The sequence below is a fragment of the Mizuhopecten yessoensis genome, unplaced genomic scaffold (assembly GCF_002113885.1).
Source record: "Mizuhopecten yessoensis strain PY_sf001 unplaced genomic scaffold, ASM211388v2 scaffold4947, whole genome shotgun sequence".
NCBI lineage: Eukaryota > Metazoa > Mollusca > Bivalvia > Pectinida > Pectinidae > Mizuhopecten > Mizuhopecten yessoensis.
In genome coordinates this window covers 227,147-244,445 of record NW_018405801.1, presented here as the reverse complement: position 1 = coordinate 244,445, position 17,299 = coordinate 227,147, and the positions used below count along the sequence as shown (strand labels likewise).

At 39.3% G+C, this 17,299-nt stretch overlaps 1 protein-coding gene across 5 annotated transcripts in view; it reads left to right on the top strand.

Moving 5' to 3' along the window:
* Positions 1–17,299, top strand: part of LOC110450032 (ankyrin repeat and sterile alpha motif domain-containing protein 1B-like) — a 208,374-nt gene that overhangs the window by 55,510 nt on the left and 135,565 nt on the right. For 3 of the 5 annotated variants that reach the window (XM_021497244.1, XM_021497242.1, XM_021497243.1), the window contains exons 10-14: positions 2,014–2,078; positions 2,804–4,037; positions 5,086–5,264; positions 7,255–7,648; positions 9,734–9,766. In XM_021497244.1, the coding sequence (XP_021352919.1) occupies positions 2,014–2,078; positions 2,804–4,037; positions 5,086–5,264; positions 7,255–7,648; positions 9,734–9,766 (1,905 nt within the window). The remainder of the gene's footprint in view (positions 1–2,013; positions 2,079–2,803; positions 4,038–5,085; positions 5,265–7,254; positions 7,649–9,733; positions 9,767–17,299) is intronic. The other 2 variants (XM_021497246.1, XM_021497245.1) reach the window with 2 other exon arrangements.

Sequence of the window (17,299 nt, the reverse complement as noted above, 5' to 3'; positions counted from 1 at the left end):
CAACTTCACAGTTCTAAAATTACGGTGTAAATGATATGGCTAAATGAGGGAGTTTTAGGGAGATTGGTAAATTTTGGTCAAAAGATGGAGTCTCCCTCCTAATGAAGGAGGGTTGACAGCTATGTTAATGAAAGATCCCCCTCCTAATAAGGGAGGGTTGACAGCTATGGGAGGGAGTGACCCTCCTAATGAGGAAGCGTTGACAGCTATAGCCGGGAGTCTCCCTCCTAATGAGGGAGGGTTGACAGCTATGGGAGGGAGTGCCCCTCCTAATGAGGGAGGGTTGAAAGCTATGGGAGGGAGTCTCCCTCCTTATAAGAGAAGGTTGACAGCTTTGGGAGGGAGTGTCCCTCCTAATAAGGGAGGGTTGACAGCTATGGGAGGGAGGGTCCCTCCAAATGAGGGAGGGTTGACAGCCATGGGAGGGAGTGTCCTTCCTAATGAGGGAGGGTTGACAGCTATGGGAGGGAGTCTCCCTCCTAATAAGGGAAGGTTGACAGCTATGGGAGGGAGTGTCCCTCCAAATGAGGGAGGGTTGACAGCTATGTTAATGAGGGAGTCTCTCTCCTCCTAATGAAGAAGGGTTGACAGCCATGGGAGGGAGTGTCCCTCCTAATGAGGGAGGGTTGACAGATATGGGAGGGAGTGCCCCTCCTAATGAGGGAGGGTTGACAGCTATGGGAGGGAGTGTCCCTCCAAATGAGGGAGGGTTGACAGCCATGGGAGGGAGTGTCCCTCCTAATGAGGTAGGTTTGACAGCCATGGGAGGGAGTGTCCTTCCTAATGAGGGAGGGTTGACAGCTATGGGAGGGAGTGTCCCTCCTGAGGGAGGGTTGACAGCTATGTTAATGAGAGAGTGTCCCTCCTAATGAGGAAGGGTTGACAGCTTAGGATGGAGTGTCCCTCCTAATGAGGGAGGGTTGACAGCTATGGGAGGGAGTGTCCCTCCTAATGAGGAAGGGTTTACAGCTATGGGAGGGGGTCTCCCTCCTAATGAGGGAGGGTTGACAGCTACGGGATGGAGTGTCCCTCTTAATGAGGGAGGGTTGACAGCCATGGGAGGGAGTGTCCCTCCTAATGAGGGAGGGTTGACAGCCATGGAAGGGAGTGTCCCGCCTAATGAGTGAGGGTTGACAGCCATGGGATGGAGTGTCCCGCCTAATGAGGGAGGGTTGTCAGCTATGAGAGGGAGTGTCCCTCCTAATGAGGTAGGGTTGACAGCCATGGGAGGGAGTGTCCTGCCTAATGAGGGAGGGTTGACAGCCATGGGAGGGAGTGTACCGCCTGATGAAGGAGGGTTGACAGCTATGTTAATGAGGGAGTCTCCCTCCTAATGAGGGAGGGTTGACAGCTATGGGAGGGAGTGTCCTTCCTAATGAGGGAGGGTAGACAGCCATAGGAGGGAGTGTCCCGCCTATTGAGGGAGGGTTGACAATTATGGGATGGAGTGTCCCTCTTAATGAGGGAGGGTTGACAGCCATGGGAGGGAGTGTCCCTCCTAATGAGTGAGGGTTGACAGCCATGGGAGGGAGTGTGCCGCCTAATGAGGGAGGGTTGACAGCCATGGGATGGACTGTCCCGCCTAATGAAGGAGGGTTGACAGCTATGAGAGGGAGTGTCCCTCCTAATGAGGTAGGGTTGACAGCCATGGGAGGGAGTGTCCTGCCTAATGAGGGAGGGTTGACAGCCATGGTAGGGAGTGTACCGCCTGATGAGGGAGGGTTGACAGCTATGTTAATGAGGGAGTCTCCCTCCTAATGAGGGAGGGTTGACAGCTATGGGAGGGAGTCTCCCTCCCAATGAGGAAGGGTTGACAGCCATGGGAGGGAGTCTCCATCCTAATGAGGGAGGGTTGACAGCTATTGAAATTTATGACTTACATCATGTCAGATGTTTTGTAGTTTCTGTTTTGTAAAAACTTACTGGCCCTTGTACTTTTTGCATTCCCCTGTTGTGTTATAAGTGTGTTTTACAGAAGAAAATACATATGTATATTATTGGTATCTTATTCAGTTTCAGTTGGCTACTTGTCGGCAAGTGGAGAAAATCTGTCATCATCCTTGAAGATACCGAAGAAGGTATTTTAAAAATATCAAATGAAACCTTTGACATTTTTCTTGAACAATTTGTTTGAAATTAAATCAAGCAGGATTTTATATACAGAATCTATAGTGACTTACAAATGGTGCTATGAATATCAAAATACTTCTATCAATATAGAAAATTCTGTATCTAATTGAAACAAACTTGTCACCCTAGTGAAATACTAGCCACTTTCTACCGACTTGGCTACATAGAATTTCCCTTCAGCTCATTCGGTAGAGCGTTAAACTTGTAAGCTAGAGGTGCTGGGTTCAACTCCTGTCAGAGACATTGAAAAAATAATGACCTCTGTTACAAAAGCAGTGAATGAATATAATAAATGAGGTCTTATAAACTCTTCTAAGTGAAGTTCGGACCTATTGTCTTGGTTAAGCTTTGTTTTTAGCTCTATAAGTCTTAATACTAGAAATGAAACTTCATATTTAGGGGGTACATGTTGAAGTGTAGTGCACTAAAATATCAAACCTAGGTAACTATGACCTATATTTTCCCTTTCACTAACTATGGTTCAAGTTTTCATTTATCTCCAATTCTTTGGTATGGCTTTACTTTTATTTGCATTTCCCCCACGAGAGATCAGGGGCATGTTTGCTTTACAAATATTTTCTTGTTAAGTTTTGTTTTGATATTCATAAAGATGATTCTCTTTGTTATATATATATATATATGTGATTGTATTTTTACTCTCAAATATCTTCAGACACCTCCGCAGAAGCCAAAAAGATCAAAACCACCGGCGTCCTGTAGTCCAGGTTCTAGGCGTAGTCCTCAAGGTCAACAGAACAGATCACCAGTTCCTCCTAGACGTGACAGTCCTCCCCTTCCAGACCATGAGGGACCTATCATGGATTATCTCCCCTTAAAGAAACCACTGGACTACATGACAATGTCTGATGCTAAGAAAGAACTGACAGAAGACTATATGAGAATGAGTGATGCTAAGAATGAACCGACGGAGGACTATATGAAAATGAGTGACGCTAAGAAGGAACCAATGGAGGACTATATGAAAATGAGTGACGCTAAGAAGGAACCAATGGAGGACTACATGAAAATGACTGAAGTTAAAAAAGGACCGTCAAAGGATAGGATGAAAACGTCTGAAACCTGTACTGAGAAAGAACCTACTGAGGATTACATGAACGTGTCAGATGTTAGCAAAACAGAAGACCACATTGCTGTCAACAGAATGGGCTATATGAAAATGAATGAAGTAAAGGCAAGTGAAAAGACAGACTATGTGAGAATGAGTGATGTGAAAGAAGACGAAAATGACACATACAAAGATATGTACAAGATCCTCAATCTGAATAGGGACAGAGTTTTGTCATCAAAATCAAACAGTTCTCACAATACAGAAACCAAACAGGACGCTAATGTTAGTTCATCGTCTTCATTGTCTACATCCTCCGATGATTTGTTGTCAAGTGATTCTGGTGAGTTGTATATCAACCGTCCTTCAGCGTTGGACGAGGATGTGTTCACAAGTAACCAAGAACATGGTGATAAAGTTGTGCATTCCATAGTTACGGAGAAAACGGTACTTGATAACATTCCGGACATCCCCCTCCCTCGTAGACCGACTGTTAAGCAAACAAAGACTTCCAAGGAAGAGCCACCAGTCTTACCAGTAAAAATTCGCTCCTCACAACGGCAAAGCTCCCAAAAAGACCCCAGTTCATGTCCTGGAAAAAAACGGAGGAGTCGTTACGATAATGTTCAGTGTGAGGAAGCAGTTGTGCCAATTCAAACAGGGGGTAAGGGAGACGACTCTAGCTGTGATAAAAGTTTCTGTGATAAAAACAAAGATAGTGTTGTGATAGAAAAGACTTTAGATAACATAGGGGAATCGAGGCTTTCCGAGGCTTTGTTACCGGATAGCAAACGTTTGTCAAACGGTGTTCATCATGTTGTCGATCAACATTCAATCAAACGTAAGTTGAAGTAAGACTGATACTGGTGAAAGCATGCTCAGAATATCATAAAACCCGTGGACACAAATAACAGTATACTTATAATTATATACTGTACGCTGGGAAATGTTCGCCACAGCTTAACTTTCGCCTTTTTTTCCCTTTTGTAATAATTCTAAGGGCTAATTTCTCACTAGAGGGAACATATGTAATACTTCTAAGGGCTAATTTCTCAATAGAGGGAACATATGTAATAATTCTAAGGGCTAATTTCTCACTAGAGGGAACATATGTAAAAATCATAATAAACATAGCAATCATATATGCAAAATGCGAATACAGATTTTTTTATTTAATTGTAAATGGAGGTTTGATGTTGGCTTTCTTAATTAGAACACCATAAGTAATTGGCTTCAGACTCACAGAGTGACTCTTCAGTTGAATTTCAGATTATTTCTTGTTTTTCAATTCCTGATAAAATTGTCACAGAATAATGAAACATAATATGCAAGTACACAAATTTTTAGCAACAATCAAAATAATATCTATTCATCTTTGTAAGGAAACACAAAAATGTAATTGTTTATAAAAAGAAATATTTCTATTTCTATTGCCTGCAAGTCCCTATAAATCACTATCAAAATTATTGTGTTCATAGGGCTATGAATGCAATCGGATCAGTGTTATTTTGATGCTTCTCCCGCCTTTGAAGCATCATGAGATGCAAACTCTTATATGATGTAAGGCTCTTCCAGGCACTTGATGATTGGAAACTTCAATACTGCAAATAATTAGGAAAAACTGAAATTTAGATAACTAATTTAGAATGTAAATATATGAACTGGATGATGTCAGTTTTTCTGAGTTGTTGCAGGTATGAACATATACAGACTTCATGAACATATACAGACTTCATGAAACATGAATATATGTAACAGACTAACATTCATGCAAGCCTCATGAACATTGGAAAAAATTGTTTAATCCCAATATGAATGAAGGGATAAGGGATGACTTTGCATGCAGAATGCTGTTAACAGTCTCACAGTTTTTACCCGATCCATTTCAGATTTGGGTGAAGGAAAGCTGGCTAAACCTCCATCTCTGGAATTTGAGAAGAAGAGGTTGCATCGAGAGGAGATACCCCTCACTCCCACAGGCTACCCACAGCCAGCCACACCCGACTTCCCACCCCCCTCACCCAACACAGCCATGCAGGGTATACAGGAGAAGATGGCGGGCATTGACGTAGGTGTCTCTACTGCACAGGGTCTTGTGAATTCATATATTATTTTTGCCGCACCGAAAAGTGTGGGATTAAGTGTTATGTATATACCCTTCTCGGTACATATGAACATCCGACTGGTTATATTTTGCGTTTAGGTCAGTTATTGGCGAAGTACTGCAGCTAGAGTCACGCAACTTCACATACTTATATGCATTTAAGAGTATAGCATCAATGTTTCACAGCATTTTTGTGATCTTCACTTTTGACCTTGACCTTTGTGAACTTACTATTATAAAAGTTATTTTGAAGAGTTGAATGCAGATTTGTCCAGATTTTTAGGATCCTATCCTATTCCTATCAATTTCCGTCCGTCGTCGTCCGTCGTCGTCCGTCATGTGTAAACATTTACATTTTCAACTTCTTCTCAAGAACCAGTGGATGAACATTTTTCAAACTTGGTCTGAATCATCCTTGGTAAATGAGGCTACAAAATTGTGAAATTGGAATTCCTGTCCCAACCCCTGGGGCCAGGGTGGGGCCTCAAAGGAAAAATTAACCAATATTTCAAAAATCTTCTTCTCCAGACTCAAGAGTTACTACAGTCATTTTCTCTGCATGGATGCAAAGATCATCAGGGGCTTTATTTAGATTGTAAATTTCAGGACCCCGTAGCTATCCGTTCTCCCTTGGGGAGGGGGTAAAGTTTACTATAGCTTATATAGGGAAACAACACTTTTGGGTATATTTTAACAATTTTTTGTAGGAAATTATTCTTACATGGTGAGAATATCCTTGGAGGAAGATGTTTTATATTGTAAAATTGGGATTCCTACCCCAACCCTAGGGCCCAGGGCGGGGCCCCAAAGGGAAAATTAACCAATATTTCAAAAATCTTCTTCACCAGACTCAGAGTTACTACAGTCATTTTCTCTGCATGGATGGAAAGATATCATCAGTGGCTTTATTTAAATTGTAAATTTCAGGATCCCCAAGCTATTGGTTCTCCCTTGGGGAGGGGGTAAAGGTTACTATAGTTTATATAGGGAAACAACACTTTTGGGTATATTTTATCCATTTTCAGTAGAAAATTATTCAAACTTGGTCAGAATCATCTTTGGTGGATGAGGGTATTACGTTGTAAAATTGAAATTCTTGCCCCATCCCCAGGGGCTAAAGCCGGGCCCCAAAGGGAACATTTGCCAATATTTTAAAATTCTTATCCTTTGATGACATGACAAGTATTATATTTCACTTAGTTTACATGCTGATTTCCACATCACATCTAAGCAATAAAATAAAGCTACCAGTACCTATGATATAACTCAGGTGACCGCTAAGCCCTTTGGCCTCTTGTTCACATTGTTATGTTTGAAAACAAAATTGTGATACAGTGTTAAGTAATTGTTGAAACACATGTTTATGGCTTAAATATGATACAGCTAACAAGGGTAACAGTCCATCCTCCTTGAATATGAAGTTAAATTAACAAAATCAAAAGGTATAGTTGAATGTCACATGAAGTCTTCTAATTCTGAACTGGATTGCAGATCAACCTACTAAGGTGCTAAAGTACGTTAACAAAAGGATATGATTTATTAATTTTATCAAGATATTTTTCCTGTGCTTCAATTTTGAGGTAGCGCTAAATAAAAGCTGCGTCAGTTGGTAATATATAAAGTTTTGATTTAATGATGTACAATACTGTAACAGAGTTTTGGAGTCATGATCACTACAAACAGAATTTGTATTGTTTAGATAACATAAATGCAAGGAATGGAATAGTGGCAAATTGAAGTAATGCATGGTGTAATGTCTAATAAGTACCAGGTCGAGGGGAGACAACTCTGGCAGTAGACATGTGTCTGGTGAAGGGGAGACAACTCTGGCAGTAGACATGTGTCTGGTGAAGCAATTCAGCCAGAAAATCACAGTTAGACATATAACCATGAATCTGGACTTCGAGTTTATAATTTATTATCTGGAATAAATATGATTATTTATCTATTACAGAGTAAGAGATCTTCCCGGGATATGGAGACTATTACAGAGACAGTGTACCTCCGAGATCCGTCTGAAAAATCATCCTCCGCAGTAAACATTCCGAAAGTTGATAACATTTCTGGTGCAAATGACATTCCATTTGCGGATGACGCTTTGTCGATTACCTCCTCCGGTGGCGATCTCTATGTTAAGAAAGCAGCTGTCGACGAAGGTTTACCGAGCGGCCCGTCAGGTGACCAAGCCGATTTTCATGCCTCGCCAGTGGTGATGAGACGAAGCAGAAATTTACATGCCAATATCCAACCACCAGAGGGTGCTGCAGAAATGAGACGCAGTACAGGAAGTGCCAGCAGCAGTAGCCAAGAGGATCTGATGCGGGAAGACGAGCTTGGGCCACTCGCAGGTAAGTCACATCTTATAGCGAACTTACCTCAATGTGTAAGGGAACATCACAAATCATACCTTTGTATTCCTGTACACAGATAAATACTTGCTGCGGATATTGATAATGTTTAAAATTCATTTATTCCTAATAATGTATTAAATTATAGCATTGCAGTATTTAGAAAACTAATGTCCTTGGAAAGTAAGTTCATTCAAACAATTGGATCAGCTCTTCCCAAGGTTATTTAAACCATTTTAACAGAATCAGAGTCCTTCAAATTAATGTAACAGAACTAAGGTATTTCTTTAAGAAGTTATTATTCCTTACAGTGTACATGCCAAATTTACTCACAAATAAGATCACTTAGAAGGTTCAGAGTTCTGTAGACAACATTACAATGAGGCAAGATCCGACCATTGAAATGACTACGGACATTTTGTCCAGGAGCAAGTTTTCTTAAGCCTGATCTAAAAAAAAGGGCAGATAAAAACAACATTGACAATTGAATAATGATGTTATGTTACCATGAGGTGAAATAGTTAAAACCCATTTGAATTTATTGTCAATTTGATAAGTTAATAACCTGTGATGATTGAGTTTAACAAAAAACAAGTTGGGGCTAATAGGGTAATATGACATCTTGTACCGTCATGATGCAAACTACATGACCATGTATTGCATCTCCTGAAAACTGGCTTTATCACAATACTAAAGTAGTAAGATTCACCCATGGAAATAAATATACATATTAACTAACTATTTACAGTAAGACCTAGCTGTATAAAGATCTTTTATATTAACATGATCTGTATTATCGTTATTATCCTGTAATAAGCCCAGTGGACCAACACTGAGAGAAAATGTTATAAAGATACGTTTATTGACCTGTGAAGTGAGTTTTATGTAGAAAAAAAATGTAATTAAAAACTTATCGGTGGACCCATAAAGTGAGGTTTTCTACAGAAGCTACGTAAGTATGCATTCTGTCATTGTTAATATCAGCAACATCATATAATGTAATTCATTAGGCTTGGTGATCATAAAACATCCCAGTCTGATTTATATGACTGTAGTAGTGTATTTATACGATAGTGATGGAGGCCGGGTAGTCAGGATTAATTTACTCGGAGGTATAGGTATGGGGACAGGTCTAACCAAGGGGGAGGTGTTCTGCTCCAGATGTTGTGGAGGGTTTGACATGGAGGTCTTGTGAGATAGCTGATGAAGTTTAGGTAGGGATGGTGAGTATTATACTACAGCTGAGTAATGGTGAGAATGGAGTGAAGGGTTTAGGAAGGAGGAGAAAAAGAGGAGGAGAATGGGAAAGAAGGTTAGAGTTGTTACAGTTTCAGGATGCTTAAAACTTAACCAGGCTTTTACTGTAATACAAATGAACAATTTTATTTTTCAGATTAAAATTCTTGAGATAGTTTTTTTGCAGTGAAGTGAACTATGTTGCTAATCAGATCTAGTTTAATGATATGGCTTTAGATTATAACAATGAGTAAATCGGCCCTACAGTCACCAGTCATGTTAATAGATTGATGGTTGGTTAGGAGATACAACAAATATTCTACAAGTCAGAACCTTTGTAATCCAGACAATTTTGTCTGCAAAGACAACAAATCTTCTCGAGTAATGGTAAAAGAACAGAAAATCTGCTCCGTAATAAAGGAATGTGTCCAGTGGGCCGAAATATTTACACTCACAAAAGATCTTCAAACTGTTCCTGTGGTGTTGAGTAGTCTTTATTAAGTGTCCAGAAAATGAATCTAAGCCCAAACAGGTAAATCCAGTTTTTCAGTGACGTGACGCCACATTGATTGTTCCTATTCGATGGTGACGTCATTTCTGGCATGATATTACACACGTTAAACATAAACATAAATTATGTGATGGATTTATGACACTGCATAACACAGTATTCATATGATAAAAGGAATTATGTGATTTCCGAAAAATGTGGCTCTACTTTATTAAAAAGGGCTACTGATAATTAAGGGGACGATAAATGCTGTCAGATCAGTTCCAGTTGGTAACTGTACTATTTGAATTGTTTTTTCTACAATTAATAACAGCTGATTTTGACTTTGCCCACGGAAGCTGCTCTTGGCACTGGGACATCTTCTGCCGTTTGTAAGTCACATCACCCATTTTTCACTTCATTGTTGTGACACCAGTATGAACATGCACTTTTACAGAACATTTTTTCGATGTGTGTTTGAAGCATCCGTAGTTTTAATTCACATTGTTGTTAAGTAGCATGATCAGTTTGTTGTTTCGAAAAAGCCAAAAAAGTTTAATATTCTATTGATATATTGTTGTATTAAATGTATGCAATTAAATCAATCAATGATGTTTATTTCTGTGTTCATCACAAAGGTTTTAGTGTTTTCCTTGTTGCATGTTGCTGTTACTAATACCATGGCATCCTTTTGACTAATCAAGGTCATATTGTGTTATAAATAAATAATGGCTGAGTTGTGATTTCAATATACAGGATTTAAAACAGATTTCCGGAAATTAAGCTATTGTTAATAAATGGCTTCATTTTTCGAGGAAGAGATAATTTTCACATTGATTAATGAGGAGTTCATTCAGGAAATTGACTTTACGAATAATTATTCCATCAATGGTGACTATAATTGTTTTGAAATAGCATAATCTCAACAGAAAATTCAAGTATTCACAAGTAAACCTACAGGAAATAAAGTAATGTACACCTAAAAAAAGAAGAGAAATTTACATGATTTTGCGTAGAGATACATAACACGTACGATTACACATGTTACCTTTATGGGGGGTTACATATACCCACACACAAACAATGAGGTACATGTTACCTTTATGGCGGGTTACATATATCCACACACAAACTATGAGGTACATGTTACCTTTATGGGGGGTTACATATACCCACCCACAAACAATGAGGTACATGGTGCCTTTATGGGGGGTTACATATCCCCACACACAAACATTGAGGTGCATTTTAGCTTTATGGGGGGTTATATATACCCACACACAAACAATGCGGTACATGGTACCTTTATGGGGGGGTACATATACCCACACACTAACAATGAGGTACATGGTACCTTTATGGGTGGTTACATATACCCACACACAAACATTGAAGTAAATTTTAGCTTTATGGGGGGTTATATATACCCACACACAAACAATAAGGTAAATGTTAGCTTTATGGGGGGTTACATATCCCCACACACAAACATTGAGGTGCATTTTAGCTTTATGGGGGGTTATATATACCCACACACAAACAATTAGGTACATGTTACCTTTATGGGAGGTTAAATATACCCACACACTAACAATGAGGTACATGGTACCTTTATGCGGGGTTACATATACCCACACACAAACAAAGAGGTACATGTTACCTTTATGGCGGGGTACATATATTCACACACAAACAATGAGGTACATGTTACCTTTATGGGGGGTTACATATATCAACACAAAAACAATGAGGTACATGGTACCTTTATGGGGGGTTACATATACCCACACACAAACATTGAGGTACATTTTAGCTTTATGGGGGGTTACATATACCCACACACAAACAATGAGGTGCATGGTACCTTTATGGGGGGTTACATAACAATGAGGTACATGTTACCTTTATGGGGGGCTACATATACCCACACACAAACAATGAGGTACATATTACCTTTATGGGGGGTTACATATACCCACACACTAACAATGAGGTACACACTGCTGATGTAATGGAGTAGATACAAGAAAAATGCTCCCACAATATATCCACACACAAACTATGAGGTACATGTTACCTTTATGGGGGGTTACATATATCAACACAAAAACAATGAGGTACATGGTACCTTTATGGGGGGTTACATAACAATGAGGTACATGTTACCTTTATGGGGGGTTCCATATACCCACACACAAACAATGAGGTACATGTAACCTTTATGGGGGGTTACATATACCCACACACAACCAATGAGGTACATGTTACCTTTATGGGGGGTTACTTATACCCACACACTAACAATGAGGTACACACTGCTGATGTAATGGAGTAGATACAAGAAAAATGCTCCCACAATATATCCACACACAAACTATGAGGTACATGTTACCTTTATGGGGGGTTACATATACGCACACACTAACAATGAGGTACACACTGCTGATGTAATGGAGTAGATACAAGAAAAATGCTCCCACAATATATCCACACACAAACTATGAGGTACATGTTACCTTTATGGGGGGTTACATATACCCACACACAACCAATGAGGTACATGTTACCTTTATGGGGGGTTAAATATACCCACACACTAACAATGAGGTACATGGTACCTTTATGGGGGGGTACATATACCCACACACAAACAATGAGGTACATGGTACCTTTATGGGGGGGTACATATACCCACACACAAACAATGAGGTACATATTACCTTTATGGGGGGTTACATATACCCACACACTAACAATGAGGTACATGGTACCTTTATGGGGGGGTACATATACCCACACACAAACAATGAGGTACATATTACCTTTATGGGGGGTTACATATACCCACACACTAACAATGAGGTACACACTGCTGATGTAATGGAGTAGATACAAGAAAAATGCTCCCACACAGAATTAGATTCTAATGGTCTTCACAAGCTCAATTGCTGATAAATAGGAACACCCAGCCTGAAAGTTTGTTTTTTGTTATCACATCAGATACATTTGCTGATGGAATGTAGAAATATATACAAACACTAGCCAGAGGTTTTCCTGTTTAAAAATGTGTACATGCTGTGTATTAGGAGGAGGATGGCCCACTCTGGTGTAAGAGATTGACTCTGCCGCAAATAAACAAAGGCCCTTTGCTGAAAGAACAATAGTCAGCAAACAAGCGGAAAAATATCGCCTCAAGTAGGCTCAAAGTAAAAGTGATTGGCTTGCTGAGTTTATTGTTGTATGTGTGGTAGCATGTTTTGTTGTATTTCACATCTATGAAGTTTGCATGTAGAGTTTTAGTAAAGTGAGACGTTAGTTTTGCGTCCAAAAGGCCATTTAGCGTGGATACTAAAGAGAGGAAATCATGACGTCAGATATCTTCGTTACTGATATGGAGAGACTGGACAGGTTAGAACAGACTCTGGCGGGTAAGGGACTTAAATGTTGTAGGACGGGCACAATGTCATAGGCTGGGCACAATGTTGAATGTCAGAGGCCGAGGGAAATGTCAAATGTCATAGTCAAGGCACAATGTCATGTCATTGCCCAGGAACAATATATCATATGTCATAGACCATGAAAAATGTCATACGTCAGACACCATGAAAAATGTCATACGTCAGAGACCATGAAAAATGTCATACGTCAGAGACCATGAACAATTTTATATGTCACAGCAATTTGTCATGTCAGAGGCTCCAGGATAATGTCATATCATTGCACTATGTCATATGTCACAGGTTCTTTGTTATTTCAAAGACAGGGAATAATGTAATGCGGTCAAGGAATGGGCACAATGTCAGGGTTATAAAAACAGGTTTGGGATGTCAATCATTGTTTCAAATCTGCAATATTAGGATTTAAATCATTTCAATATTTTTTAGGTCACCTGAGCTGTGCTCAAGTGACCTATTCTAATCGCTTTCCATCCGTCGTCATCCGTCGTCCGTCATGCTTAAACTTTTTACATTTTCAACTTCTTCTCAAGAACCAGTGGATGGATTTTTTTCAAACTTGGTCAGAATCATCCTTGGTAGATGAGACTACAAAATTGTAAAATTGGGATTCCTACCCCAACCCCTGGGGCCAGGATGGGGCCCCAATAGGAAAATTAACCAATATTTCAAAAATCTTCTTCTTCAGACTCAGAGGTACTACACTCATTTTCTCTGCATGGAAAGAAAGATCATCAGGGGCTTTACGTAAATTGTAAATTTCAGGACCCCCAAGCTATCCGTTTTCCCGGCCTTGGGGAGGGGATAAAGTTTACTATAGTTTATATAGGGAAATAACACTTTTGGGTATATTTTGACAACTCTCTGAAGGAAATTATTTTTACTTGGTGAGAATTATCCTTGGAGGAAGATGGTTTCAAATTGTAAAATTGAGAATCCTACCACAACCCCTGGGGCCAGGGCGGGGCCCCAAAGGGAAAATTAACCAATATTTCAAAAATCTTCTTCTCCAGACTCAGAGGTACTACAGTCATTTTCTCTGCATGGAAAGAAAGATCATCAGGGGCTTTACGTAAATTGTAAATTTCAGGACCCCCGAGCTATCCGTTTTCCCGGCCTTGGGGAGGGGATAAACTTTACTATAGTTTATATAGGGAAATAACACTTTTGGGTATATTTTGACAACTTTCTGTAGGAAATTATTTTTACTTGGTGAGAATTATCCTTGGAGGTAGATGGTTTCAAATTGTAAAATTGAGATTCCTACCCCGACCCCTGGGGCCAGGGCGGGGCCCCAAAGGGAAAATTAATCAATATTTCAAAAATCTTCTTCTCCAGACTCAGAGGTACTACAGTGATTTTCTCTACGTGGAAAGAAAGATCATCAGGGGCTTTACTTAAATTGTAAATTTCAGGACCCCCGAGCTATCCGTTTTCCCGGCCTTGGGGAGGGGGTAAACTTTACTATAGTTTATATAGGGAAATAACGCTTTTGGGTATATTTTGACAACTTTCTGAAGGAAATTATTTTTACTTGGTGAGAATTATCCTTGGAGGAAGATGGTTTCAAATTGTAAAATTGAGAATCCTACCCCAACCCCTGGGGCCAGGGCGGGGCCCCAAAGGGAAAATTAACCAATATTTCAAAAATCTTCTTCTCCAGACTCAAAGGTACTACAGTCATTTTCTCTACATGGAAAGAAAAATCATCAGGGGCTTTACGTAAATTGTAAATTTCAGGCCCCCCGATATATCCGTTCTCCCTTGGGGAGGGGAACACTTTTGGGTATATTTTGACAACTTTCTGTAGGAAATTATTTTTACTTGGTGAGAATTATCCTTGGAGGTAGATGGTTTCAAATTGTAAAATTGAGATTCCTACCCCGACCCCTGGGGCCAGGGCGGGGCCCCAAAGGGAAAATTAATCAATATTTCAAAAATCTTCTTCTCCAGACTCAGAGGTACTACAGTGATTTTCTTTACGTGGAAAGAAAGATCATCAGGGGCTTTATTTAAATTGAAAATATCAGGACCCCGAGCTATCCGTTCTCCCTTGGGGAGGGGGTAACGTTTAATATAGTTTATATAGGGAAATAACACTTTTCGGTATATATTTTATCCATTTTCAGCAGAAAATTGCTCAAACTTAGTCAGAATCATCTTGGGTAAATGAGAGTTTTACTTTGTAAAATTAGGATTCCTGCCCCATCCCCAGGGGCTAGGGCGGGGCCCCAAAGGGAACATTTACCAATATTTTCAAATTCTTATCCTTTGATGACATGACAAGTATTGTATTTCACTTAGTTTACATGCTGATTTCCACATCACATCTAAACAATAAAATAAAGCTACCAGTACCTATGATATAACTCAGGTGACCGCTAAGGCCCTTGGGCCTCTTGTTTTATCTTGTAAGATAATTGCATGCTGAAATTTGAAAAATATCAGATGTGATGCATGTAGAATATTTTTACAGAAAAAGAAAAAAAATGAATTTTGATAATGAGGAAGTGGGCTGGCAATGGGCCAATTTTCATGTACTAAACCATTTTATTTTTCAGAAAATAGAGATGAAAATTATTTTTGTTTTTAATTCTTTTTATTTTACCGCAGACAACATGTACACAAGCCCGCGGCAATACAATCTAAGGTTTCCATGGTTCCTTGTTACTTTTTCTCAGGTTTTAATTCATGTCACAGGTTTTTGTGTTGGATTACACAAGTTTCTGTTTCTAACATCATTATTTTTCAGTGTTTGTCGGATTCAACAGGTTTCTGTTGTATCACTACTTGGTGGTTTCTGTATAATTTCCCAACATATTGATTCCGTGTTTGTCAGATTAAGCAAGTTCCTTTCTTATTTCTAAAAAAAATATTGTTCTTGGTATGTCAGATTACACAGGTTTCTGTCTAATTTTCTTATTTCTAATTATGAGGTTCTCATTGTATATCAGATTAAGCAGGCTTTTGTCTTATTTCTAACTATTCTTCTTAGAGTGTCAGATTATACAGGTTCCTGTCTTATTCATAATTATATTGCTCTCAGACTATGGCAGATTGATCAAATTTTTGTTTTATTTATGAATTTATTGTATTTAGTGTGGTATCTGGTGAAATAGCCCTGTTTTATTGAACACCCCTATAGAATGTTTCTATTAGCTATCACTGTTGGATAATAAACCTAGAACTCAGGCAGACATTATGTATATCCCCCGTACCAGGGTGTTTACAGACGGGTTAACATTAGACGTTGACATTGTTGACAGTAATTCTGTTTCACAGCTCGCCTTTGGTGTTCATGCTACGGCAGGAAGTAGTATTATTACAATTTACAATACAAAACCAATGATCCCTCATCCTTCTACGACAAAATCAATGCAGTTTTATGGCAGCTCCCTTGTGTGATGCCTGGTTATTTCCGGTCGAATTTACATTTATTGATGTTCCACAGAAATATGTATAAATCTAGTTTTCTCTATGGAATTTTTGTTGATAAGCAACAAATTGATTTTAAAACGTAAATTCTACGTCAATTTTGTAAAAATTTCAGTGTCGCAACGTTTTGCTGAGATTTTGAAGTTAACCAGGCCGACAGTGAATATTGCAAGTATTTTTCTTTTCAACAGTAACTGTTTCTGAATGGAAGTGGGCTGATACCCTTCTCATTGATTTCTTACAGCTCAGTTGCAATGGTCACTATTTACTTGACCAATGGTCAGTATCAGATCTGGCCAGTAAGTTAATGACCACTATCATGTCAGTTGAAGACCATTGGTGTCATCTTGCTAGAAATCAATGAGGTTTGTTTGGCCGAGGTGACAGGTTTCTTGGTCAACAACAGGCTGTTTGAGGACCTGCCCGGCCATGTGGGTTTTCTCTGGGTATGCTGGTCCTCCCTCATTATGACACCCAACCCCCACCTTAACATCTTGGACAGCAAGAATGATTGGTATAAGTTGAAATAACGTGTTTCATAATTGTTGTAAAATAGTTTATCTTTAGATCAATCTTTCAAATCAATTGGAAAAAGGTCATTCTCAATTACATGTATTTAGATCAAGATGGAAATATAGATTTCTAAATCAGATTTTGTCTGAGTTTGTTCTTGAAAAATAAACACCATTATTTTTTACCAATTACAAGCAAAAATCACGTAAGAGTTTTGTTTCTGAATCATCCAGAAACATTGTAGGACCAAAGTCTCACTTCCAAAGCATCTGGCATGATTAAATAGGGTCTGTTTCCTGCTATAGGTGTCAGGGGTCCTTCCTTTTGATTCCTATAATACCTCTGATGCACTTCTCATTACAAGAAACATTTCTGTAAAGTGTTCGATGATCTTCTCAGCCGCTTGTACTTGAGTGGTCTCAGGACTGCAAAGTGTCATTATCATGGTAAACATTTGGGGCTGTATTATAACTGTGTTAAGTGGTATACCAGTCAGGGAGGGGGTGGCTGTCAACATTAACG